This window comes from Ochotona princeps, chromosome X, assembly GCF_030435755.1.
Source record: "Ochotona princeps isolate mOchPri1 chromosome X, mOchPri1.hap1, whole genome shotgun sequence".
NCBI classification, from domain to species: Eukaryota; Metazoa; Chordata; class Mammalia; order Lagomorpha; family Ochotonidae; genus Ochotona; species Ochotona princeps.
The window spans coordinates 8069166-8095896 of NC_080865.1; the positions used below are offsets into that span (position 1 = coordinate 8069166).

General features: G+C 40.8%; 1 protein-coding gene across 1 annotated transcript in view; it reads left to right on the top strand.

Annotated features, from left to right (window-relative positions):
• DGKK (diacylglycerol kinase kappa) overlaps window positions 1–26731 on the top strand; it is a 113974-nt gene that overhangs the window by 81013 nt on the left and 6230 nt on the right. Inside the window, exons 9-24 of the mRNA XM_058658699.1 lie at window positions 5439–5622; window positions 6317–6425; window positions 7207–7346; window positions 8190–8271; window positions 10001–10092; window positions 10963–11062; window positions 11969–12197; window positions 13995–14105; window positions 14545–14644; window positions 16277–16384; window positions 21909–22005; window positions 22633–22740; window positions 23682–23795; window positions 24124–24258; window positions 25506–25666; window positions 26545–26686. Coding sequence (XP_058514682.1) covers window positions 5439–5622; window positions 6317–6425; window positions 7207–7346; window positions 8190–8271; window positions 10001–10092; window positions 10963–11062; window positions 11969–12197; window positions 13995–14105; window positions 14545–14644; window positions 16277–16384; window positions 21909–22005; window positions 22633–22740; window positions 23682–23795; window positions 24124–24258; window positions 25506–25666; window positions 26545–26686 — 2012 coding nt within the window. The remainder of the gene's footprint in view (window positions 1–5438; window positions 5623–6316; window positions 6426–7206; window positions 7347–8189; window positions 8272–10000; window positions 10093–10962; window positions 11063–11968; window positions 12198–13994; window positions 14106–14544; window positions 14645–16276; window positions 16385–21908; window positions 22006–22632; window positions 22741–23681; window positions 23796–24123; window positions 24259–25505; window positions 25667–26544; window positions 26687–26731) is intronic.

The following is a 26731-nucleotide window of genomic DNA, read 5'->3' on the forward strand; positions in this document are numbered from 1 at the left end:
AAAAAGGAGATACCAATGAAATCAATGCAACAAAAGGAAACGTTGTGTGGAGTCTTCTATCCAAAGGTCTAATGATGTTATATTAGAGAAGGCAAAGCAGAAGCAAAAGAAAAGGGACAATTTGTTTAGCTTGTGAGTATGTACAGTTTTTGTGGAAAAGATAAACTATGGAGGTAATATTTGGTATAAGGAAGAAAAACAAGCATGATCCAGGCAACCATAAATTTTAGTGACCTAGACTGGTGACCTTGGATAAGTCACATTATCTGAGATTTTCACTCCCCAGCTATAAAGGGGAATATCATTAGAACAAGTGATAATATGCAAAAAGCCTATATAGTACCAGAGAACCTCAAAAGTATGTCTCTAGTTTTGGACAACTGAATACCTGGTCTGCTAGTCCAATTTTTTCTTCCCACCACCAATTAAAGAGTGGGAGCTGTCAAGAGCAGAATCATATATAGCTAAAAAGACTTGACCTATCTTAATAGCACAAAGAGATTGAGAAAACTAATATACTTTCATTGGCATGCCACTATTTCATTAAAGCAGGAAAAATATACAACGATAATTAATTTCAGTTTGTGTATAGTTTTACTCTGTGATCGATTTCACTTGCTAGAAATTTCAAGTCTTTCCTGGGATGTTTAATCCATATTTCTATGATATGTTCAGTTAAACATATTTGACACAAGTAATGTTCACTGGTTCAGGAGATATTCATGGATTGATACTTTGCTGATTTAAAAGTTGTCTCCATAGAGGCAGGCAGTTGGCACAGCTATCAGGATGCCCTTGGAATGCCCACATTCCATACCAGAGTGCCTGAATTTGGGTTCCCACTTCACTCCTGATTCTGGCTTCCTGCTGATGCACATCCTAGGTGACAGAAAATGAGGTTCAAGTACTTGGGTCCTTGCCACCCAAGTGAGAAAAATAGATTGGAATTTGTGCTTCAAACTTCAGTCCAGCCCAGTCCCAGCTGTGGTGGGTATTTGGGGGAGTAAACCAGCAGATGAAATGTCTGTCTCTGTGTCTCACCTTTTAAATGAAATGAAAAATTATCCATTCATGCTTCATGCATTCAATCAACAGACTCCATTTTCTGAACATACTTTGTAATTATCCATTTTCCCTTCCCTGTCTGCTTCATAAATTCTCATCCTTTAGACTCCATCTCAGAATCAAGCTTGGCTTCTATCTTAAAGGCTCTGTCATGAACTCTTCCTACTTCCCCAAATTTCTTACTTTGCTGCAAACCAAGAACATGCAACCTAGAGCATATAAAACACGTTACAGTTCACCACATGTATCTCCCATTGCACAGTATGAATTCTATATCATTACTGCTTGACTTAGCCCTGGATGCATGTTATGTAGACCACCAAGATTTGTTAAATGAATTCATTAACACTTTACTGAATTTTGACTATACACAGATCTGAGTGCTAAGCAGTATAGAGAATAACAGAGTTGACTATGCAACGTGACTGATTCGCAGGGAGACAAAATGGAGCAGTGTGGTGAACACAGGCATGCCTCAGAAACCCCCTCAAGGCTTGTTCCAACTCATGTTGTGGGCCTCATTCCTAGAGTTTCTGACTGTACAGTCAGGTAGGGCTTAAGAATGTACATTTCTGACAAGTTCCCACATGCTGCTGATGCTAGTAGTTCCAGGAATGAGCTCCATCGTGTGCTGTGTGATCCCGGGCAAGTTAACCAACCTCTCTGTGCCTCATCTGTCATTTGTTTTCTGCCAAAAGGAATGAAAATTGCACTCAGATGTGTTACCAAGGTTTGAGTTAATATGTGTTAAAGATTATTTTAAAAGTCCAAAGAAGGGACCAATAAGGCAACTTTATGTTAATTTAGTAACCTTATGTGGAATGAAAAAAGTACATTTGAGAGGAGCTTCTGGCTCCCAGGTTTGGGGCACTGTGGTTCTCTTAATGCAGCTCAAAGAAGCATGAGATATTTTTTGTACGGTTGTTTCAGGCTGTTAACTCATCTGGAGTTTAAAATCAAGTAAATCCCCTAAGCCCTTTTCACACTTGATGCTGCCAAGCCAAGTCAGTATTGTCCTGTTCTGGTACAATTTATGTCCTCAAGCCTAAAGGCCAAACTTCACATTTATTCCCTGTACATTTCATCTGTTGACATTCACCCATTTGTCTGTCCGAATCACTCTCCAAATCCGATTCTATCATCCAGCAGTTCTTTCTCCACCTTTGAGTAATTAATTCACTGTTCACAAGCTAGCTTTCTAGGTTTTCAAGTGAATTGCCAATAAAGATAGGACAGAATACTTCCTTCGTTATTAACATCAGCCCGTTCAAAAGCAGGTTCAATGGCAGGGCTGTCTGCCTGGTTAGGATCTGTCTGACATCACTGTATTCCAACCTACAATGGCACTCAGTTTTGTCACCTTGTTCACAAAATTATCTTGACAAGCTTGCCCTGGCTCAGCTTCAGATGTTCTTTGCCTCTGGAGCAGCGGTGAGGGGATACTAGATGCAGCTGATTCTCCTGCGATTGGCTTGCTGCAAGCATGACTTCCCATTGCCTTCACAGCTGTGACCATAAGAGGCTTAACATTCAAATTCAAGTTGCCTTACTTAGAAAATGTTCTCTTTATCTAATAGTTTCCTTCCTCAACTCTGGATTATTTTATTAATAACTGAGATATGCTACTCTCCTATGTATGGAGAAGTTAAGATGCTTGCTCTTGGTTAGTGGATAAACTGGAGGGCAGTGTGCTATAGCACACATTCCGCATTCTATTGTAGTTGTGTGTAACAGAAAGCAGCCCAGACTCGGAGCTGCCAAACAGATCTGAAAAGAATTTCAGCTCCACTTTCGTGCAGACCAAATTAGCATAATGCTTTTTTTCCTAATTCCAAATTGAATTCTTGACTAATTAATATCGTCACATAGCTCAGTTTTAAAACAAAAGAAACACATACATGGTCACTAAATAGTGAGAAGTCTTACTTGTTGCTATGCTTTTTCTAGTCTTCTCAGTCTCCTAGAGCTTCCCTTTTCTCACTCCCAAGCAGCTGACTGTGCTGATTAGTCTCAGAATACTCTTATGCCCCTCCGCCTCCAGCAGACGCTCTGCCGAATCCTGGGTTTTTTTCCCCCTTTATAGTGTGTTTTGGGCATCTTCCCCCATCAACAAACAACTTACTCCTCATTCTTTTTAAAATAAGGTTTATTTTTATTTATTTGAAAGGCACAATTATAGAGTGGCAGGGAGAAAATAGAATCTTCCATTCAGTGATTCATTCTACAAATGGCTGCCATAGCCAGGGCTGGACCAGGCTGGACCAGGCTGGACCAGGCTGAACCCAGGAGGCAGAAACTCCATCCTGGTCTCCCACGTGGAAACAGGGTCTCAAGGACTTGGATGATCTTTCTTTTTTAATATTTATTTTATTGCAAAGGCAGATTTACAGAGAGAAGGAGATACACAGAGAAAGATATGCCATCTACTTGTTCACTCTCCAAATGACCACAATGGCTGGAGTTAAGGTGATCTGAAGCCACGAGCTTCTTCCAGGTTTCCCACGTGGGTGCAGGGTCCCAAGACTTTGGGCCGTCCTCGACTGCTTTCCCAGGCCACAAGCAGGGAGCTGGATGGGAAGTAGAGTAGCTGGGACATGAAACAGCACCCATATAGGATCCCAGTGCATGCAAGGTGAGGACTTTAGTCACAAGGCCACCATGCCAGGCCCTTGGGCAATCTTCTGATGCTTTCCCAGGCACAGTAACAGAGAGCTGGATCAGAAGCAGAGCACCCAGACCTTGAACTGTTAGGGAAGTATGGGGTGCCAGCATAAAAAATGACAGATTAATACACTAAGGTGGTTTAACTTGTTATTCCACAATTCCAGCCCAATTTCTCACTCTTTTTTTTACAGCTACAAGATATCCCATTATTTATATACCATAACTTATTTAACCAGCCGCTCACTCATGCTTATTTTGGTGTTCATTATTCCTTTGCTATTGCAAATAATACTGCAATGAACAGCCTCACACATGTTGTTTGTACATACACAGTCATGGAAAAATTCCCAAAAGTGGAGTTACTAGGTGAAAATACATAAGCCTTGGCAATTTTCTTAGATGTTGTTAAATTGTCCTCCATGTGGCTTGTGTTACATAGCACCTTAATATATTAATAATGTTATCAATGTGTCAAAACATTGCCTTGTTTTCTTTAAAAAAATAACTGTTGAAAGGAATGTTAGTTTGGATAATATATTCAGGGAAAGTGACCACTTCTAAACTATTCTATGCAAAGGATACAGCAGACTCCCCTTGTAGCCATGAGTCTGACAAGGCCTGAAAATTTTGCAGTATAACTGGCTAGTTGGAGGAAGATGCCTTCTAGCCCTACTGGCCAGTGAGTGGGAATTGACCCATAGAAGAAACTGTCTTAGATTTATTTTTCTTTCCAGACAAAACAGCCATGATCTCTGTTTAAACAGATTTCCCTTCAGGCTACAACGAATGGGACATCTCAACTGCCCTCCCTCTGACCCCACTTAAGAGTAAGCCATGTGCTTCTGGCCCTGCGCACTTATTTTTTGCCAGGGCATTCCTGGCAAGCCGTGCACTTGGAGCTTTGGGGCTTTGCTCTGAGGTCTGGTATCTCTCTCTCTGTGAAGGGCCATTGCTCGTTGCCTGTCTCCTTGCCAACAGGTTCTAAGACTGAGCAAGAGCTGGCAGGCTGTGGCTCTTTAGACTACTTTATTGCCACTTCATCACGGGTAACTTCAGTGCTAGGGGATTAATAAAAGCTTTCCTCCCATTCAGACAGTTTCCCCATAGACTTGTTTTCCCTCGAAGTTGGTGTGATCACACGGATTGCTGTGCCAGGACCTCAGAGAAGTGATGAAAGCTCTTTGCTCCATGCCACATTGATAATGTTTTGGCATTTGCACCTGGCTACACGACAACCTTCCCTCTCCCTCATTCCTGACCTGGTCTCTTCTCACTGTGAGAACCAAGCTATCTCAGACAGAAAAGACACAGTTGCTGTGCTGGTTCTCCCCCCAGAGCTCTTAATCCCCTTTCCTCAGTTCCCCCACAGAGTTTCACTAATCCTCAATTTTGGTACCAAGTTTGAGTTTCTTGTATATGGGTCCATCCCCACAGATCAAAGCCAGCACAATGCCTTTGCTAGTATCCAACAAGATGCACAGCGTGCAGTAGTCACTCAGTACAGTAGTCACTGTGGTCATTTGCCTGGAAAATCAACAGATGTCTAAGTCACTTTGATCGATGTTTTGATTTTCCAACTGCTCTTCAATCTCAGGAGACTGGGACTGAGATGTAAAATGTCCTAGTGAAATGCGATGATATGAAATAATTCACTTGCATCTCAACGGCGTTCTTCCCTTTTTCTTCTTTCTGTTGTGTGTGTCTATCAGGTCAGTTAGTAGTATCTCCAGACTACTGGAATCTCGACTGGTCAGCTGCCTGTTCATGCCCCCTTCTCATCTTCATTAACTCCAAAAGTGGTGATCATCAAGGGATCATTTTTCTCAGGAAATTCAAGCAATATCTAAACCCGTCTCAAGTATTTGACCTCTCAAAGGGTGGACCTGAAGCAGGGTAAGTGCGATAAGGGATATTGTTGGCTATGTGGCAGGAATTCCCCTCTGTACACAGAACAGACTGGGATAGGATTCCTGGGATCAGGGCTTGTATCTGCACAGGAAATATCTGTTTTGTCAGAGCAGGGTGTAAATGCATAACTGGAGAGCATTTTTGTTGATTTGTTGGAGAACATTTAACCCTCTTTCAGTATTCCCTTTAAGCCCATGTCCTGTTCCCAAATTTGCCTCACCTCTTCTGATTGGAAGAGGTAAAATGATGCCTCTCACCTCAGACAAAAAGACAAATGGATATTGTTTATCTGTCTTTCCTGCCATTCATTTGCCCCCCTCAGAGCCAAAAATAATCTTTACTACATATCTGTTTAATTTGGGCACCATCTGTCTACTCAGAGGGTAGCCTACTGATTACCATGCAAGGTGTTCTCCCTGGGCTGTAGCATATGGTTTTGCTTAGGTTACTAGTGGCTTCCAGAGCAAGCTTGGGCACTGAAGAGTGCAAATTGAGGAAAGATCTGATCTCAGGGTAATACTCTGTGGTCATAGGTATGTAGAAATACAGGTACTAAGGGCAAGAAGGCAGGTAGCCTGTTAGAGAGATGCCAAAGCAGTGCTTGAGTCCAGAATACATTGTAAAAAATTGTAAAATCCTTAGTTCATGAAATGACCTCCTTTCTCCTTCTTCCTTTCAGGCTATGCATGTTCAAGAATTTTGCTCGCTTTCGTGTTCTGGTTTGTGGTGGAGATGGCAGTGTGAGCTGGGTACTATCCTTGATTGATGTCTTTGGGTTGCACGAAAAGGTGGGTACCTAGTTGCCCCAGTTTAGCCACTGCTAGAGATAGTTGATACACATATTTCAACTCCAAGAAGTCCTAATTTCCCCTGCTTGTAAAATATGTGTTTCCCATAGGCTAAATAGTCAAACTTGATTGATAGTTTCCCACTCTCAGCCTACTCACCTACATCATTTTGTTGTCACTCATATAAAGGAGAAATGAAAGAGTTGACAGAGAGAAGGAGCAGTGCTTGAGTCTCCAGTCTTTAAAGTGAAGGGGTAAGAGGAGGAAAACATGCAGATGTGAAGTGGCCTTGTGCAGCATTCAGCCCTCAATTTCCTTCCTCTGCTAAAGCTGAAGGTTTTATTTCCTGACTCTCAAAAGTGACAGAAACTTCCCTCCTCCTGGGAAGTCCACAGTTCTTCCTCCTTGGGTTGCTGTGTCTCTTGAGGCACTCTCCCACCTTGGCCCAGGCTACGTAGACATGTGTAGTTCTATTTCTGTTTTATAAACATGGATAAAAATAACAAACAAACAAACATGGCTGTGAATATTGGGATTTTCCAGCAACTTTCCCTTTATTGACTTTACTGAGTTTTGTAATGCTAAAAATGGACCCAACTTCTTAGAGTAAAATCCACTCAACTTCAAGCATCCTCCCATCATGCTTCCTAGAATGTGATGTCTCTTAAAGCCATTGTCTTTAAGACTGCAGTTCTTCCCAAATGGTACCTTCTGGGTTCTTTCATGGGTAGAACCTTGGTAGAACTGTCTGAAATGGATGTGTCTCCTTTTGTTCCTCCAGTGTCAGCTGGCAGTCATCCCACTTGGAACTGGTAACGATCTGGCACGTGTCCTCGGCTGGGGTGCATTCTGGAACAAGAACAAGTCACCTTTGGAAATTCTCAGCAGAGTGGAGCAGGCCAGTGTGAGGATACTAGACAGGTGAGTGGTCAAAAGACCAGGTCCTTGCACCTTTTTCACTCCCACATGAGTTCTTTCCAGTTATATAATACTCTAACCTTTCTCAGAGAGCCTTATTTCCCGTCTAGCTCAAAAGTAGAGCAGTTGGGGGAAGTTGGAGGGGCTTGCCACTCCGGAAACTAAAGTGTACCATTTATCTTTCAAATACCATGGAAGCACCTCTTGAAACCTAAGAGACCCTAGACCAAGGGCCCCATGGAGATATTTCATGGATTCTGTGCATCTCTTTCAAATAACATGACCAATTACCCGTGTAAACATGGCTTCTTGGAAAATAGTCTGTAGTGTCATAAGTATAGTCTATGCTGTCATCAGTACAGACTAAAGGGAGCGCTCCAACTCAGAATCAATGGTTTAGATAATCTATGTTCTAAAAAAGAAAGAATATTGCCATCCCCTCTCCTGAGACGAGCAATTATCTGTGTTTGGGCATATGTGAGCATTTAATTGATGGCTGCCCATAACCATCACCTGGGGCAGGATATCACACTCTAAACTCAACCACAAAGATTTTCATTCAAGTAGTTTTTGCGGCAGGATCATGCTTAATGTGTTTTACAAAAGTATCTCAGATGATCTGAATGATTACTTATGGTTAAGAAGCATTTCTTTCTGAGAACCCAGGGAGGGCATTTCATAAAACAGGTCTCTTGTGGTATACCTTGAGAGCAGATGAGTAGGAATAGCTTGGTCATCCTCTGCCACATAACACTTGAGGTCTCTTTCTTGACCTGTGAAGCATTGATTTCAAGTTTGTGTGAAATGGAACTTTGAATATCAATTTGTCTTTTAACTTCATTTCAGATGGAGTGTGATGATCCGTGAAACTCCCAGACAAGTCCCGTTGCCAAGAGGACAGGTGGAAATGGACATCCCACGATTTGAGGTAACTGCTGCACAGCTCCAACTCAGGCCAACAGCCTGATCATAGTAAAATAATAGACAAAGCCAAGAGAGAAGCTTTTGTATTGTCCATAGGCTTGATGAAGATGAGATCACTGAGGCGTAGGGACAGGTCAATAGCCATTTACCAAAAACTCTGTTCGACATTGGGGAAATAATCCATTCAGCCGTTTGCTATTAATTCGCTAAAAATATTTAGGGAGTAACTGTCTCATATGAGTGCCTACTCTTCTAGAAGCTGTTCTTTTATGTGAGTGGGTAAAGAACAACACAGTCCCTGCTGTCATGGTGCTCATACTCGACTCAGAGACAGAAAAATAAATGTTTTAAATGAAGTAGCATGGGCATTACAATAGAAAGGAGTAGAATTGGATATATGCACAGCAGTCAGTATATACATATATGTGTAAAATCTGGGGGAAAATCAGGGAAAGCTTCTCTGAAGAAGTTTCATTTCAAAGGAGACCTGAAAAAGCAGAGATCAGAGAGTTAGCCAGGAGTTTAAGAAAGAGAAGACCTGTTCCAGACAGTTTAAAAAACGTGCATTGTCCAAAGGCAAGGAAACAGCTGCAATATTTATGGAATTGAAGCACATTCAAGACTTGACAAGGGTACCAGGAAGGAGGCATGCAGGGAAGATTGACTAAGATGAGGTTGGAGAAATAATCAGGGGTCAAGAAGGGCCTAGTAAGCCATGGTAGTAGGTTTGGATTTTATCCTAAAAGCAATGAGAATAGAAGGGGTTTTATATTATGATTATTTCCAAATGTACAACAAAGCTGAAATGGTATATTCTATCATTAACATTTAGTGCACTTGCTTCATCGTATATCTATCTATTTTGTAAGCAGTGGTACTCTATGATGTATGGAAAAGCAATTGAAAGAATAAAGATCACAGGTAGGGAGAACAGCTAAGAACTGCTAGTTGTCCAGGCAAGAGATGGTAGTGACTTAAACTGGTGAAGGAGTGACAAGAATGAGGCCCAGTGGAGGCATTTGAGACATAGTGAAGAAATAGAGTTATCAGGACCTGGTAGATGTTTGGACATTGGGCTGATAGAGGGAGGAGCAGATGTTTTAATCAAGAGGACAGACCAAAGAGTGAGACTACCTAGAACTGAATTCCACCTCTGTAGCTTATTAACTGCTATTTTCTCTGTACCTTATTTCTCCTCTGAGAAATGGGAATGGCTAATAAATAATCCTTTTGGGTTGTTGTGAGGATTACATGAAAAAAGGACAGATATATATTAGAACAGAACCTGGCATGTAGTCATTACTATTAAGTAGGTGCTATTAGTAGTAGTAGTAGTATTTAAGAGGTGGCAGTCAGGTTTGGAAAGATGTAGATTTGAATCCCAGTTCTAGTGTTTACTAGCTAGGTGATACAAGACTGTTTGGTCAGTGCAAACATGGAACAAACAGTGCTTCCCTCCATATGACTTCTAATCTCCTCACATGATTATTCATTTAAACATTAGGAAATAGAATGTTTCTCCTCTTTTAAGAATAACTGTAGGTCTAAGATTATCTCAAAAATTCTCTGATTCAGGGTCTTCAATGAGAGTCCTTTGTGATTATTTCCAGAAAAGTAGTTGAGTTGCTGGTAAAGCAAATAAGAAACCATGGGGCTGTGGGGGATGAGAGTGGACAACATATTGCATCACAGTGCAGTGATTTCAGGACTGAATACCCTTTTCAAACCCTCAGGCTGCTGCCGTCCAACATTTAGAATCTGCAACCGCTGAGCTGAACAAAGTGTTGAAAGCCAAATATTCCACAGAAATGATCATTGCAACCAGGTCAGTCTTTCTTGGGGTGTTTTTGTCCCTCATAGTTTGGGAATCCAAGTCAGATACAGGGTTGATTTTAAGAGCTTGAGGAGTGTAGGGAATGAAAGGGTATGTTTAGCATTTCAAATGGAATTTTTCCTAACTCAAACTTTCCAAATGGAAAAATTAGGAAAGAAAGATAAGATTGAAATGAGCGCTCCTGCTGCTTCAAAAAATTAAAACTTCAAGCCAGAGTCTTGGAAGGAGGATTACAAAGGAGAAACAGAACAATCCAGTCCGTTCAAGAGCACAGTGCAGCTCATCACAATATGGACATTTTGCTTTCCATCTTTGAAAATGGTTCAAGGCTCTTTGGTGCCTGCCTATAACTTCTCCTTCTAAATACTCATCATTTATCTTACTTGGAATTCCTTGGTGGAAGCAGAGAGTTTTGTTCAGTGTATGATAACCTCCTGTGAAAACATCCCCCCAGCGACCTTTCAATGCCATTAATTTTTGTACTAAGTTTTGCCCCTGAACAGAGCTGACTGACCCAGAGTGAAAACTTGAGTCATGGTGCTATGTAAATTCTGTTTACTGGAAACTAAGGACTAAAAAATGCTAGTTTAACTCTCTTGGATGTTTGAGCTGCGAAGCGGTGTGAAACTGCACTAGAGTGGAGATGGAACGAATTTCACATGTACAGAAAAAAAAACATGAGAGAGAGAGACAGTAGGTGAGGCAAACAGGGGAGAAAAGAACAGGAAAAAGGAGAAAGAGGAAAGATCAGGAAAGCAAGGCAAAGGAAGAAGATGAAGACTAATAATGTTATAAGAAGGAAAGGTTGTGAGCATCACTCCTGGTCCATGACATATCATATTATCCATCCTGTCTTTGTAGATTCCTGTGCTCAGCAGTGGAAGATTTTGTGACTGATATTGTAAAGGCCTGGAGTCACATCAAGCAGAATAACACAGCAATAGAGTCTGTGATTTTGAAAGTAAGTTTCCATTTGTCTTGCCCAATGCATTTTGTGGAGCCAGGAGCTCCTTTTTAATAAAGGAAAGTGTCTCTCATTACAAATGGAGGATAAGCTGGGGAATTGGGTAGGATTTCTTGATAGGGTAGGTCCACTCCCGTCAAAGTTCTATCCTTTGCCAAATGAAGAATGGCATTGAGGATACAGATTCAGTGCATGTATGTTAACATTTGAAAAGCATCTGTCCGGAATAAGACACAAGTGTTCACCACGCATGTGTGCACCTAATTTATACCAGAACATGCTTTGAAATGCGTACATACAAATACACAGAAAAAAATATGCTGATATTCATCTAATAAGAACTATCACTTTCCTAGTACTCACTCTGCCAGGGACTGTCCTAAGTGCTTTTACTGTGTTTCTGAATTTCATCCTCACAAGTGCCCTAGAACATGGAGATACAAAGAAGTGACTTACCTCTTCCCACCAACTCTCAAGTGGGACTCAAAAGCATAAACTATTATAAAAGCAGATACCAAATACCCTTGAGAAGCAAGCCCACATCCATAGGAGCATACGTATGGAAATGCCATTCTAAAAATACTTCTTTCCTCAAGTCCTCCTTGTTAACAAATAATTTTGGAAACCATTCTGACATGAGAAACACTTGGCCATATACATTGATGCATGGGCCTGTTCAGCAACAAATGATGCATGTTGAGTTCCTGTTGATTATTTCATCACATCTACTCACGTCCTTTCCCCAATATACTTCAACTCACTGCATGAGGCTTTCTATGCTGTGTCCTACACAGCCACTATCCCTTTCCACCTCCCAACGATACCATCTCTGTTCTTTATTATTCGATCCTCTAAAGCACCAGTCCCTAATGACAGTGTCCCATCTCCTTCCTCCCCATACAGAGCAACCTAATGTATGAGAAGCTGAGTGTCCTGGTTGATGTCCTGGCTGAGGATGCAGCAGCTATGTCTGCTAAGAAAGGAGCTACAGCACATGCAGATGGTGGCAAATCAGATGGAAAGCCCTGTGTCTCCCAAATGGACCATATAGACAATTCTAAGCTGGAGTTGGCCACAAGGGCCCATAATCTCCAGAAATCCTTGAAACTCATCATATTCCAGGTTGAACAAGGTAAGGTCCCTAAGGTTGTGGTGACTGGGGCAGAGGAAAGGAAAATCCCTAGTGAGGGGTTTACTTGTCTCCCTCACTCTGTTTGCTATATGACTTTCCCTATCAAAACTCTGCATTCACATTGACTAGATTCTGCATTTAGATTGTATTCAAAGTCACTCCTCAGATTCTGCTGATTTGAAAAATTTTAGTTCTGATAATTTGACACTTTGTCTCCTCCTATCTCCCAGGGACTAAACTCCTTCTACTACTCATTTCTTGGAACAAACATTCAAATGATAAGTGGCCCGGCTCAAAGCTCTGTCAGGTCCCCCCACCAGGGGTGGGATTTTTTCCCTCCAAAAGCCAAACCTATTGCTATTTTAGAAAGAAAGCAATATTCATCCCTGTATGTCCTATACAGTAGTAATCAGGCACAAGACCAGAGAGTGGTCCTGGTGGCTCTGGAGCTGATGGACATTGCCCAGAACACATGACAATCTGGAGTCTTCTGACTCAGTATGAAAATTCTTTCAACTCCCCCAACTCCTTCACTTAACACTTATGTGATCAATTTCTCCCTCATACTTTATTTGAAAAAAAAAAATCAATAGGCTGTATAAAGCTAAGTGTTTTTTTTTTTTTTTAGATTTATTTACTTTTATTTGGAAGGCAGATTTTACACGGTGAGGAGAGACAGAGGAAGAAAGAGATGTCATCCGCCTGCTGGTTCACTCTCCAGATGACCACAACAGCTGGAGTTGAGCTGATCCAAAACGAGGAGCTTCCTCCAGGTCTCCCATGTAGATGCAGGGGCCCACGGACTTTAGCCATCTTCTGCAGGAAACTGGATCAGGACTAGAGCATCCCAGACACAAAGCAGCACCCATATGGGATACTGGCCCTTGCAGGTGGAGGATTAAGCCTGTCACACCACCACACCAGCCCTAAGCCAAGTGTATTCTACCTGAGCTATTTAGAAATGAGAAGTCCCTTGTAATAAGGAATTTCCCTCACCTACTGTCTCTCTCTCTCATGTTTTTTTTCTGTACATGTTGTTGGCCTTTGACTTTCAGCCTTAGTATCTTCTGCCTCAGAATTTCACATGAAATCTCAGTCAATTTTCAAAGAAAGTGAGAAAGGAAATATCCTCCTGCACTGTGAAAGAATTAAACAGTTAATTCGCCACTATTTCTAGAGTTCATTTTCAAGTAGTAGGGATCAGATTAATCTGATGTAACCATAACCCTTTGGTAAACATATGTTATGTTTAAAAATGTGGCCTGCGGCCACAGAACACAGAAAGGCCCCCTTCCCTGGTTAGGGGAGGAAATCAACCCATGGACTTTGGCACAAGTTGAGCACTTGCACTATACAACATATATGCTGGTGAAAGGAAGCATACTTCTAAGAAGTCCTAGATATGACTGAAACATGTGAATGCAAGTGTAGCTTGATCATATCGGATCAAGCCTGGACGAAAGTCATATAAGCAGATGAAGTGACAGAATGAATGTGGAGGAGTAGAGGTTTTCTCACCCTCTCGACCCCTGCCCTGATAACTCTACTCATAACCACACACACCAGGCAACAGAATGAAGAGTGGCCTGTAAAACAAAAAGCTCATCATAGATATGAAAATACGTGGCTGTTGTAAGGAATCTGACACAACAAACAGCATCATGGAGCAGAAGTGAAGTCAAACATCCACCCACACACTAACTGATGTTAACTAAACAAAATAGATGTGAATAGAGGTGACTAAATCTCCATTCTGCCCTGTCACTATTTCTCCCTCCATTCTGTTCTTTTTCTTAGTTCTGGATGAGGAAAGCAGACAGACCTTATCACTCAAGAATGTTACTTCAACTTCAACTTTCTTCCTGGAAGATGACACAGAGAATGTTGGCCAGACAAGCCCACAACACCGTAAGGATCTTTCTCCTCTTAATCTCCCATTCCAGTGTTCATCACTACCATCTAGTTCCTGAAGAACAAACATGTGCTTTCATGCATTCTGTTTAAGCTGTATTCCTACTCTGCAGCCCTCCTTCTTCCCCAGGAATCTCACACTGTGAGATTCCATGCCAGTGTCCAGAATAATGGACCCATTGGTGACTTTGAAAAGACTGGCTTAATCAAATCCTAGATTTGAAGCTGTTTTCACTACCAGCAAGTGAGCAGTCCAGCATTTTACCACTCTTTCAGTGAAAGTGTCTTATCTTTCCAAGAGAATTTATCTTAAAAATGAAAACCCCGAAAGTTAGCTATGGGAATGTTGTTTAGCTTGATCTTACCCTTCTTACCCCTCGCAAGATAAAGGCATTTTTGTTTGCACCTGACACCAAGGTGGTGTTTCTGTGTCTAGGTTCTCGTCTTCGTGGTGCTTTGTCTTCTATATCTTCTCTCCAAAATGAGGACTTAGACAACCTTAACTTGGAACACTTACATTTTACACCGGAAACTATGTAAGTATTTAATCTTATCATTTCAATAACTTCTTCTATCTGGGAAAGAATGCAATCTCAGGGTTTTCAGAATCAAATTCTGACTCTATTTCCATGACCTACAAAAGCAGCTTAACCAGTCTGAATCTCAGTTTCCTCACATGTCAGATGCAAACAACTGTAGAACTTACTACATACTTTTATTGGCCACTATAAAGTGTTCTGTGTTAGAAGCTAGTAATCGCTTACTAAATGTTAGTTGTTAATTCAATAGGCTTATTTTCCTTTTTAACCTTACCAGTAAATGACTTAAGATATAAAATAATAAGTGATCATTAGGAGACATGATAATAAACCCAAGAATGTCTGTCTCACTAGAACTGTCTCTTTAGAATTATTTCCAGCAATCAAATTCTGCCATGTTCACTCCTTTTGGGTTCTGTTAGCAAGATCAATTTGTATATCAGCTAGTAAAATTCCAATTTCTGGACTGCAGTTAAGAGAATCATTTTTTAACAAATAAAAAAGTTATCTATTATTAAAATTGTTAAGCTGTTCTCATTTTCATTTTCTCAGAAACTGAAAACACAAGCAACAAATATTTGCGTTTTCTTAAATAGTTTACTTCAGGAAAAAATTCTTACTCCTTCTTCTCACCCCCCACCACTCTGCTTAACTTCCCATTGGCTTGGGATCATGTATGAAGTCTCATAGATCTACCTAATGAGTTTTGATAGTATATTGGCAAGTGTTTAACAACCAGCTCTCCAGGGTGGGAGTGGGGGGGTCTCTGTCTTATTCCTCCTATTATGATCCATTCCAAATTATTGATATAATGCAACTAAATGCAAAGTTGGTGGAGAGCTATGCATAATCATTTTCTACCAGCTGGTAGAACCACCTATAGCACACCATAGATTTTGACATTTTCATCCTAGATGAATACAGGATACTCAAATACTGCTTTGCGGTTTTTGTTGTTGGTGTTGTTGCTGTTGTTGTTGTATACATGTCTTCCCTCTTTTATCAGCCTTTACCCCACAAATATGTGATCATTTTGCTCTTTGAGATAAAATACCACAAAAGAATTAGCAAAAAAGAGTAGTAGAAAAGACAATTTTTATATTCGTGTTTGTGACAGTCGAGAGTTATTTGTAGAATAAGTCAAGCATTCTAGTTCCCTTTATTATACAAAAGGGCTTTAAAATTTCATGAGAAACAGAATTAAAGATAATTTGAATTTGTCATGAAGATCCCTTGTAGAGGAGAGAAGGGAGGAACCCCTATCTTCTAAATCTGCATCATGAAAAATGTGAAATCTACTAATTTTATGTAAATTAAAATAAGAATAATAAAAGCTAAAAAAATTAAAAAGAACCCTTGTATATGGCTCATTTATATCTGAGGCCTCCAAAGATGACGGCTAAGATCATGAATGTTGCCTTTTTACTCTGAGTTCCATTCCCACCGAAGCTTCCCACATGCCTCAGCATCGTCTTCTACTGAGTTAGATGTTGACATAGTGGGACATCTATGTGTGCTTCCCAGGAGCATTCTGATTTGTGCTAGTATATAGGAGATCTAGTTTCAGTGTAATGACAGTGGTACTTCTTCCCTGCACCAATGTTTGCCATCTTCTTTGGCTAATTTCAGACGCTTCAAAGAAAAATGTGTCATGAACAACTACTTTGGAATTGGACTGGATGCTAAAATTTCTCTGGAATTCAATACCAGAAGAGATGAACACCCAGGACAATACAAGTAAGGAACAAATTACCTGTCTACATAGCATTCACATTTATAACACACACGAGTTTGTCGAGTATATTTACTACCACTGAATCCCTGAAGCAGGTTAATTTTATGAAGAAAAGAGTTTTACTTAGCTCATAGTTCTAGAGATTCCAGGAAATGATAGTTGTATTAGCTTGGCTCCAATAAGGTCTCATGGCCTCATGGCAGAAAGAGACTGAAGGATCAAGCTTGCTCTTACAACTTGTTCTATATCACCTACATTAATCCCTTCTCTTTTGAGGGCAGCACCCTCACCAATCTAAAGGCATTCCACTAGACCCCATCTCTTAAACACCTGCATCACCTCCTAACACTCCCACACCAAAAATCAAAGCCTCTAATACCTGAACCCTTGAAGCTCACACTGAAAGAATTTTCGTACCATAGCAACATACGCATTCCCACATTCCCTACATCTCTGACAAGTAACAAAAAGAGATTCTTTAGATATAAAATGAATTGATATCAAGACAAGTCAATTGAGACCACTCGTCCTGAATCCTGATCTTGTCTGGCATCCTGAACTTCAGAGATCGCCTCACAGCCTAGATCTGTGGATTGCTGTGCAAACACAGTTACTTGTGGAACCACTACACAGAACACATCATGCCTCAGTTCAGGAAACTACTTACATTTGCTCTGTCTGTATGAAATTCCCCAGGCCTTAGTAGTAGCTCCAGATGTTTCGCTTGACGATGCAGCAATGCGTCTAGTAGTCACTTCTACTAGAAGTTCCTTGTCAGTGCAGATACATTACCAGATGTCTGACTTGCAGGTAGCTTCTCCCAATCTATTGTGCATCATTTTATTTTCTTAGCTGTGTCTTTTTCAGTATTTATATTTTATTTTGACATTCTTGATTAGCCATAATTGCACGTCTTTATGAGCTTCACTGTGATATTTCACACAGGTATACAATGTATAAAGATCGAAACATGCTTTTGAACATTTCCCTTTCTTTGACATGAAGACTGGAGGTTTGGAACTTCTGTCTTCTGTCTACACAATACAAACCAAATTACTCCAAATTTGTCTCCCCACTATATGTGCAACACTTGCAACTTTGATGTATGTTTTGGTAGCCACTATCCAAAATTCCTCTATTCCTCCCACCCCTTTTAATCCCCAAAATCACCATTCTGAGTTCAGATTGAGCTTTTTTATATTATTTTTAGCTCTCATGTGTGAAGGTGAATGTGTAATATGTGTCTTTCCGTGTCTAACATCTTTCACATTACATAATGTCCTCCAGTTACACCTATTTTGCTGCAAATGACTGAATTCCATTTTTATGGCTTAATACTATTGTATGTATGTGTGTGTGTGTATATGTATATATATATATATATATATATATATATATATATATATATATATAATTTTCTTGATCCATTCATCTGATGATGGGTGCCTTGGTTGATTCCATATCTTGACAGTTGTGAACAGTATTGAAATAGATATGATGGATTAAGTTTCTCTTTGATACAATGAGTTCATGTCTTTTGGATATATTGCCAATACCAGCATGTGAAAGATGAAAGTATTGCTGAGTTTTAGAGAAATCTTGATATTTTTGTACAGTGACTATAATTTCCCATGAATATTGTATTAGAATTCACTTTTCTCCGAATCCTTGCCAGCAATTCTTGCTTTCTATCTTCTTGACAATACCATTGTGACAAAACTGAGGTGATATTTCGTTATGGTTTTGATTGGCATTTCCCTGGTGACTAGTGATACTGATCTCTGCTTCATGTTTGCTGGCCATTTACACTTCTACTTTTGAGAACTGTCCAAATCCTTTATCCTTTTCTTAAGTAAAATGATTATTTTCTTAATGTTTTTGTTGAGTTTTTGGGCTTCTGATATATTTGTGTATTAATCCTTTATCATAAAAGTGTGTTGTAAATATTTCCCCCCTTCTAGCAGATGCCTCTACACTATATTACATGTTTCCTTTGTAATACAGAAGCTTCTTAAATTAATTTAATCCCATTTGTTTAGTTTCGTTTTTGTTAACTGTGCTGTTGGTGTCTTATTAAAAAACTATTGCTTACACAAATGTCTTCAAGTGTTTCCCCCTCCTTTTTTTTCAAGGAATTCCATAGTTTCAGGTCTTTCATTTAAGTCTTTGATCGATCTTGAATTGTGTATGGTGATAGACAGGGATCTAATTTCATTCTTGTATGAAAGTTTCTTATGTGCAGTTTGTCAGCATTGCTTGTTGAATAGACAATTAGCTTTGTCAAAAAAGCAATTGTTTGTATGCTTGTACATTTGTTTCTGGATTCGCTATTCTGTCTCATTGAGCTCTGTGTCAATTTTTGTGTCACTATCCTGCTGTTTTAGATACAATCGCTTTTTAGTATGCTTGGAAATCAGATATTGTGCTGCCCTGCCCTGCCCTGCCCTCCCTTCCTCTTTCCTCTCCTTACCCCACATCACCTCACATCTCCTCTCCTCTCTTCCTTTTCCATCTTTCCCCTTCCTTCCCTTTCCTTTCTTCTCTTGCCACGTCCTCTTTTCCTTCCTTTCTTCTCTCTCTCACTCTTTCCTTTTCTTTCCTTCCCCTCAGGATTTTTTTGACTATTCTAGGTGTTTTGTGGTTCCATATAAATTGTAGGATTTTTTTCTAATTCTCTAAATAATGTCATGGGTATTTTGACAGAAATTACAGTGATATATAGACTAGGTAGCACAGATATTTCAATTCTGCACATATATGAGCAAAGAATACATTTTCGTATTTATATCCTTGAATATTTCATCAGCATTTTATAATTTTCATTATAGAGTCCTTGTACTTCTTTGGTCAAATTTATTCCTAAGTATTTAAATTTTGTAGCTATTATGAATGGGATATCTTTCTTGATTTCTCTTTGAACTTCACAATTACTGGTGCACAAATTTACTATTGCTTTATTAAATTTATTTTTAATCTTACTACCTCAATAAACTGTTATCAATTCTAACAGGTTTTGGTGAGATGTTTATGTGTTTCCGTGAACAAATTTTTATTTGTGAACATGGTTATATTTATTTTCTCCCTTCCAAATTTTTATGCTCTCTATTTCTTTCAGCTCTGTAATTGCTCTTTTTATTTTTGAAAAGCTTTTGTTTATTTACTTAAAAGAGTTACAGGGCCTAGTGGCTAAAGCCCTCGCCTTGCAACTGCCAGAAACCTATATGGGCTCCAGATCGTATCCCGCCTGTTCCTCTTCCCTTCCAGCTCCCTGCTTGTAGCCTGGGAAAGCAGTTGAGAACAGCCCAAAGTCTTGGGACCCTGCACCCACGTGGGAGACCCAGAAGAAGCTCCTGGCTCCTGGCTTCAGATCATTTTAGCTCTGGCCATTGCAGCTGCTTGGGGAGTGAATCAACGGATGGAAGATCTTTCTCTGTGTATCTCCTTCTCTCTGTAAATATGTCTTTCCAGTAAAAATAAATAATAATTTTTTTAAGTCAGAGTTTACAGGGAGACAGAGAAAGAGAACTTCCATCTGCTGGTTCACTCTAGATGGCCATGAAAGCCAGGGATGGACCAGGTCAAAGTCAGGAGCCTCACTCATTCTCCCACATGAGTGCAGGAGCAAACAAATACTTGGGCATCTGCTGCTGCTTTTCACAGGCCATTAGCAGGGAGCATAATCAGAAGTGAAGCAGCCAGAACACAAAACCTGCTCCCATATGAGATACCAGCATCAAAAGCAGCAGCTTTATGGTGCCTTTACTGCTCTTGCTAATACTTTCAATACCATAGTAACTAAGAATAGTGAAATTGGACATCCTTGCCTTGTTTAAAATTTTAGGGGAGGTGCTTTCATTTTCTTCCTATTTTTCTTTTTGCTGTGAATTACTCATACACGGCTTTTATAATTTTGAGGTGTGTTCCTTATATACTTGATTTGCTGTGAGATTTTATCTTGAAGAGATGGTGAATCTTATCAAGTGCTGCATCTATTGATATGATCTAATGGTTTTTTTCTTTCATTCTGTTGATGTAATTTATACCTATTGATGTGCCCATGTTGAACCATTCTTGCATCTCTGTAATTAATACCTCTTCATAATGTGCTATCTTTTCAATGCAGTATTGGATTCTATGAAGTAATGCTTTGCTGAGAATTTTTGCATCTCTGTTCATCAAGGATATTGCTCTGTCATTTTGTTTTCATGTTGTCTTTGGTCTGGATATCAGAATAATGAAAAAGTTTGGAAGAGTTCCATTCTTATCAACATTTGTAATTGAAAAGTACAGGGGTTATTTCCTCTTTAAAGGTTCCATAGAACTCAGTTGTAAGGCTGTCAGGTCCTCAGTTTTCTTTGATAGGGTATTTTCAATTACTGCAGGACACAGGAAAGACTACTGCTTCCAGTTCCCAGGGGATATACAAATGTGATGTTGGGGCTTATGCCCTGTTTAGCCAGCATGCTGTGCTAAGACATGCAGAAAAGAACTTCCTCAGTTCTGATTTTTTGGAGTTTTCGCATGGGCTGTTTCATGGCTGGGGAACATAGCAGAGGATGGCCTAATTCCTTGGGTCCCTGTCACCTACCTGGGAGACCTGGATGAAGCTCTTGGCTCCTGGATTTGGAATAGCCCAGCCCCGGTCATTGTAGCCATTTAGGGAGTGAAACATTAGATGGAAGATCTCTATCTCTCTCCCACTCTGCTTTTCAAATAAATAAAATAAATCCTTAAAAATATATAGGTCAGGGCCCGGCGGCGTGGCCTAGCGGCTAAAGTCCTCGCCTTGAACGCCCCGGGATCCCATATGGGCACCGGTTCTAATCCTGGCAGCTCCACTTCCCATCCAGCTCCCTGCTTGTGGCCTGGGAAAGCAGTCGAGGACGGCCCAAAGCATTGGGACCCTGCACCCGCGTGGGAGACCCGGAAGAGGTTCCTGGTTCCCGGCTTCGGATAGGCACGCACCGGCCCATTGCGGCTCACTTGGGGAGTGAATCATCGGACGGAAGATCTTCCTCTCTGTCTCTCCTCCTCTCTGTATATTCGGCTTTCCAATAATAATAAAATCTTTAAATATATATATATATATATATATATATATATATATATATATATATATAGGTCTGATATCTGAGACAGCCCTCTACTTTGCCAAAAATGTCACAGTTGCTAAGAAATTGAAGTCTAAAAGTCATGTTTTAAATGAAATTGACTACAAGTACCTGAATTCTTGTGCTCCTGAAGTAGCCCTACTAGGGTAACTATTGTGTGACAGCTTTTTCTAAGCATTGCTTTCTCAATATAGCCAGGTTTTTCTAAATCTGGACCAATACAACAGCAAGGAGAAGGGGAAGTTTTATTTATTGACAGGATGTTAAGACATCAAAAGGGCCCACCATTTCTGCAAGTGTGTAAATGGGATAGCAGTTATACTTAACCCAGCAAGCACAATTGTGTAAGGTTGTCTTTCCTGTTTGTCCCCATCCATTTATCTTTACATCATTCACCGTCTTTGTCTCTCTGCAGTAGCCGCCTTAAGAACAAGATATGGTATGGCCTTCTGGGGAGCAAGGAACTTCTACACCGTTCTTACAGGAATCTGGAAGAACGAGTGCACCTGGAGGTTAGTGGAAGTGCAATGGCCCTTCTGAGTGGTGGAGAAAGAACACCTCAGGCCACTGGGAATCAAGTTTCCCTCTGTCCCAGCTTGAACTCTGTTACCCTCACACACAGTCATGAGAGGAAGGGTAGAAAGACATATTTCCATCTTATGGATACGATGGATTTCCATGTTATAGGTAAAAAGGTGATAGCATTGTGCTAGGCATTTAATCTAATGAATAAGATGACTCTATCCCATGTCAGAGAGCCAGAGTTTGATATTCAATTCTATTTGGCTCCTGAGTCCAGCAAATACAGCTCCTAACTCTGGCTCTGGCTCAACCCAATCCTTTGCAGATATTTAGGGAGTGAGCTGGTGTATGGAAAATCAATCTGTGTGTATATGTGTGTGTATAAAATTAAATGGATTATTAGATTTGATTCAGTTAATTGATTTTCATATATTTGATTAAATTAAATGTTTTCTTATTTAGGTGACTTATATCTATAGCTCTCGAATACAAAATTTTAATTATTTAAAAAAAAAAAAGAAAATGAAGAGAAGACAGAGCCCTTCCCCATCTCCACAAATGCCCTTCCAGGTTGGTATCAGAAAAGCCAGGCACTGAGAGCTAATCTTTTCTTTCAGTGTGATGGAAAAGTTATCCCACTGCCGAACCTGCAAGGCATCGTAGTACTCAACATCACCAGCTATGCTGGAGGGATCAACTTCTGGGGAAGTGACACAGCAACCACGGTAAGTAGGGTTCAAGGAAGAGAGAAGAGAAAGGCATGGCTGTGATAAAGTCTCTCAGAGAAGAGAGATGGACTCATTAGAGTAGAAAGTAGACAATAGAAGAAGTGATTGGGGGCTATGGTTTTATTAGCCAGAAATTGTACGATTAATTCTTTTAAGACCTGTTTTATTTATGTGAAAGTCAGAGTTACCGAGAAGAGGGAGAAACAGGAACAGAGAAAAATCTTCCACGCATTGCTTCACTTCTCAAATGGCCACAATGGCGGGAAGTGGGCCAGGCTGTAGCCAGGAGTTTTTTCTGAGTCTCTCATTGGGTACAGGAGGTCCAATATTTGATACATCTTCCACTGTTTTCCCAGGTTGTTAGCAGGGAACTGGATTGGACGTGGAGCAGCCAGGACTTGAACTAACATCCGTATGGGATGCCAGCATTATACAGTGGCTTAAGTCACTAGACTACAATCCTGGCTCCTGCTTGATTAATTGTTTAAGTGATTACCATCCCTTAGAACATGAATCAACTAAAGATCTTGGCTGTTTCTTGGGCTTTGCTTTTTCCACTTCTAAGGCCTGACATATACTTAAAAGATTGTCTAGGCCATTTTCTTTTCTCCAAGGAGGTCTATCCGTAAAATTCCTAGGAAAACTGGCCATGATCTTTTTCTTCTGAGATCCTCTGAGAAGGTCATGAAACCAGTAAGACTGGTCCTGGAGATTTCGGTGCTGGGTTGGAAAGGGAAGGAAGCAATTGGGGTCCCAAAATGGACGATGAATGGGATCACAGTGCCTTTTTTCCAAACTGGTTTCCTGGATCCATCTTCTCATCCTTCCATGGCCTTGACCAATTTTTACCAGGAGATTTCAAATCACACCTAGTGCTTTTTAGGGACCAGATATAATTTCTCAAGGTTGAGAAATGTGACACACCTTTTCTTCCTCAGGAATATGAGGCTCCTGCAATAGATGATGGGAAATTGGAAGTAGTGGCAATCTTTGGTTCTGTGCAGATGGCAATGTCCCGAATCATCAACCTGCATCATCATCGCATCGCCCAGGTAGGCAGGGGCCAGATGGGCACTAGGAAGGGGCTGAATCTTCTGGCTGTCTGCCAAGACGTAGAGCAGTCCCAGCAATTAGCAAGAGATGAGAGTTCCAGGATGGAGGGGTCAGGTTATCTGGTGGGCACCAAGGTGCTGACTGAGGCTGGAGACAAAGACAATGGAGGCTAGAGGAGACAAAAATGTTTCTCCTTGGGATAATCCAATCACATCCTTTGCTTGTACTGCTTCAGACACACTTTCCAGCTGTAACTATGAGATTTTAAGATTGATCTCTGATGATTACCTCATTTATGCCCCCCATTCTACTCCTCTTCACTTGCAGTGCCGTGAGGTGATGATAACCATTGATGGTGAAGAAGGTATCCCAGTGCAGGTGGATGGGGAAGCCTGGATTCAGAGACCAGGCATAATCAAGATCAGATACAAGAATGCTGCCCAAATGCTTACGAGAGATCGGGTAAGTAGGGAAAGGTTTGTCTTGGGCTCTTACATGGCCCCACCCACACTGTTCACTTAAGTATGAATACTTCCTGTTTAAACAGAATTCCTCAGAGGTCTGCATGGTTCTTGCATGAAAATATGAGAGAGATCCAGGGTACTAATTATAAATGCACACTCCTAGGACCCACTAATGTCCCTAGAACGTTCCGTTATACTCTGCCACATGCAAACCACTATCCAAATGAGTTAGACAAGTAACTCCTGCTTATGGCTTTGGGCAGCCTCATGCATGCTGCACAGAAAACTAAAGTCCTCAGGTGGTCATGGGAGAAATCTTCTTCAATAGCAAATTATGCATTGAATTTGCCTTAAGTTTCCCCAAGCAGGGCTGGGGAATATCTGGCCTTCCAGGCCACATAAGATTCAGGAAATCATTTGCTCTGGTCCTGCCAAGTCAATTACAAGTGGGACTTAAAATTCAGTATACCTGTGGCAACCTGATTTTTAAGCTGATCATTTTTTATAGCCTACCAATGATTTTATACACAAATGGCCCTTGGCAGAAACAAAAAGTTCCTCACTCCTACATAAGGTTTCTTAAAATATAGCATTCACAACTGCCACACACTCAAACTTAGAACTAGAAAGGAGCCATTCTGAACAATGATTGTATGCTCAGTGCATACAAGCTGTCTTCCTTTCTGACCTGTGAACAGTTCACAGAACCAGCAGCAAAGTGAAGAGAGAAGTCCACTTTACAAAGTGGCTCCTTCATGCTCAGCACTTTACATGCATTCTCTCGTGTAGGTCTTCCGACCGACATGTCTATGAAGTGAATGCACTAAAATGACAAGAATTAAGACTAAAGCACATGGCTAACAAATGCCAGAAGAATGATTCAAAATTAAATTGCCTCTACACAATATGTAGCTAAAGAAGAAGCAGGAAAAGGCATTTCACTGTGTTATTGCTCATGGTACCCTCATAAAGGAGCTTTAGGCTAAGAGGAAGCTATCTGATTTAAGCCTGGTGCCCCAAGACCTGGTAAATTGACATCAAAACTGGAAATGCCTAGACCAAAAGAGACATTGATTAAAGTAATGGATGGATACAGAGGTGTATGGGTAAATGGATAAGAGGATGAACTTTACCCATAATATAGCCACTTTACCCCAAATTACAACTGTCAGACTCACAGAAAGTGGGTCACATGACAACCTAATCATAGCAACCATTAGAATCTGTCACTGTGTTCATTTCCAGGACTTTGAAAATTCAATGAAAATGTGGGAATGCAAGCATACTGAAATTCAAGCTGCCCTGCAACCCCAGATAGACTCACAGGAATCGCAAGATAGCCTCTCTGACGAGGAGCATGCCCAGATACAGCACTTGGCTCAGCTCGCAGAAAATCTCATCAGCAGGTGAGCAGGGTAGCCCAGAGACAGGGCTGAACATGTCAGGAATGTCAGGGAGAAGCAGGCAGTTTGTGTGTCTAGTGGCTACCAGGAGGTCTGGCCTCAGAAAGGACTCTTGCTTTAAGTTCTGAGGATTGGGCCCTGAGCAATTCAGGCAGAAAATATTCCTTGTGATCAGCAATCAGCCAGCTTGTACCCTTCCCATATGTCCCAGAGATGAATTTCTATATCCTCTTGCTGTCCTAGACCAAAACAGAACTTGTGCTATCCACCTCTATTCTAAACTCCCACCCTACCCAAGTTCCCAGCAATTGAAATAGGATGAGACAAGACTGGCCAAAGGTGAATATTGAAAGAAGAGTATAGAGTTTCTTTTTCTTTAAAAAAGAGTTTATTTGAAAGTTGGGATAACAGGATATGAGAGAGAGAGAGAGAGAGAGAGAGAGAGAAAGAGAGAGAGAGAAGCAAGAACCAGGCTGAAGTCAGGAGCCTAGAACTCCTGTGAGTTCTCTAATGCTAGTGGCCCCTGCCAAGCACTTGGGCCATCGTCTGCTGCTTCCCCTAATGCATAAGCAAATAGTTGGATTGGAAGTGGAGCAGGCAGGACTTGAACCAGTGTTCTAGTACGAGATGCCAATGTTCTAGTACTAGATGCATCTAGTACGAGATGCAGCAGGTTAACCTGCTGCTCCACAACTTTATTCCTACAAATAGTTTCCAAAATCAAGGGTTACCTAGTAAAAGGGAATGACAGGAGGAAATAAAGAGTTCAAGTTAGGTACCCAGGGCTTCCCTTTCTCCTCTTATCCCAACCCTCTCCAGAACCCCAAGCTGGAAATCCTTCAGAGCTCCTGACTCACCTGTCTGTCCTTGTTTTATTACAGACTTAATAACCTGATCAAAGTCCACCAGCATGTGTCTGTGCTCATGGATTCTGTGAATGCCAGTGCTAACATCTTGAAAGATGTATTTCATGGTCAAGACAGCAGCGATGAGGCAAATGTGGCTTTATGCACTCCCATTGAGGTAAGAAGCAGTGGGCAAGGGGGTCTGGGGAAAAGGAGTTAACAT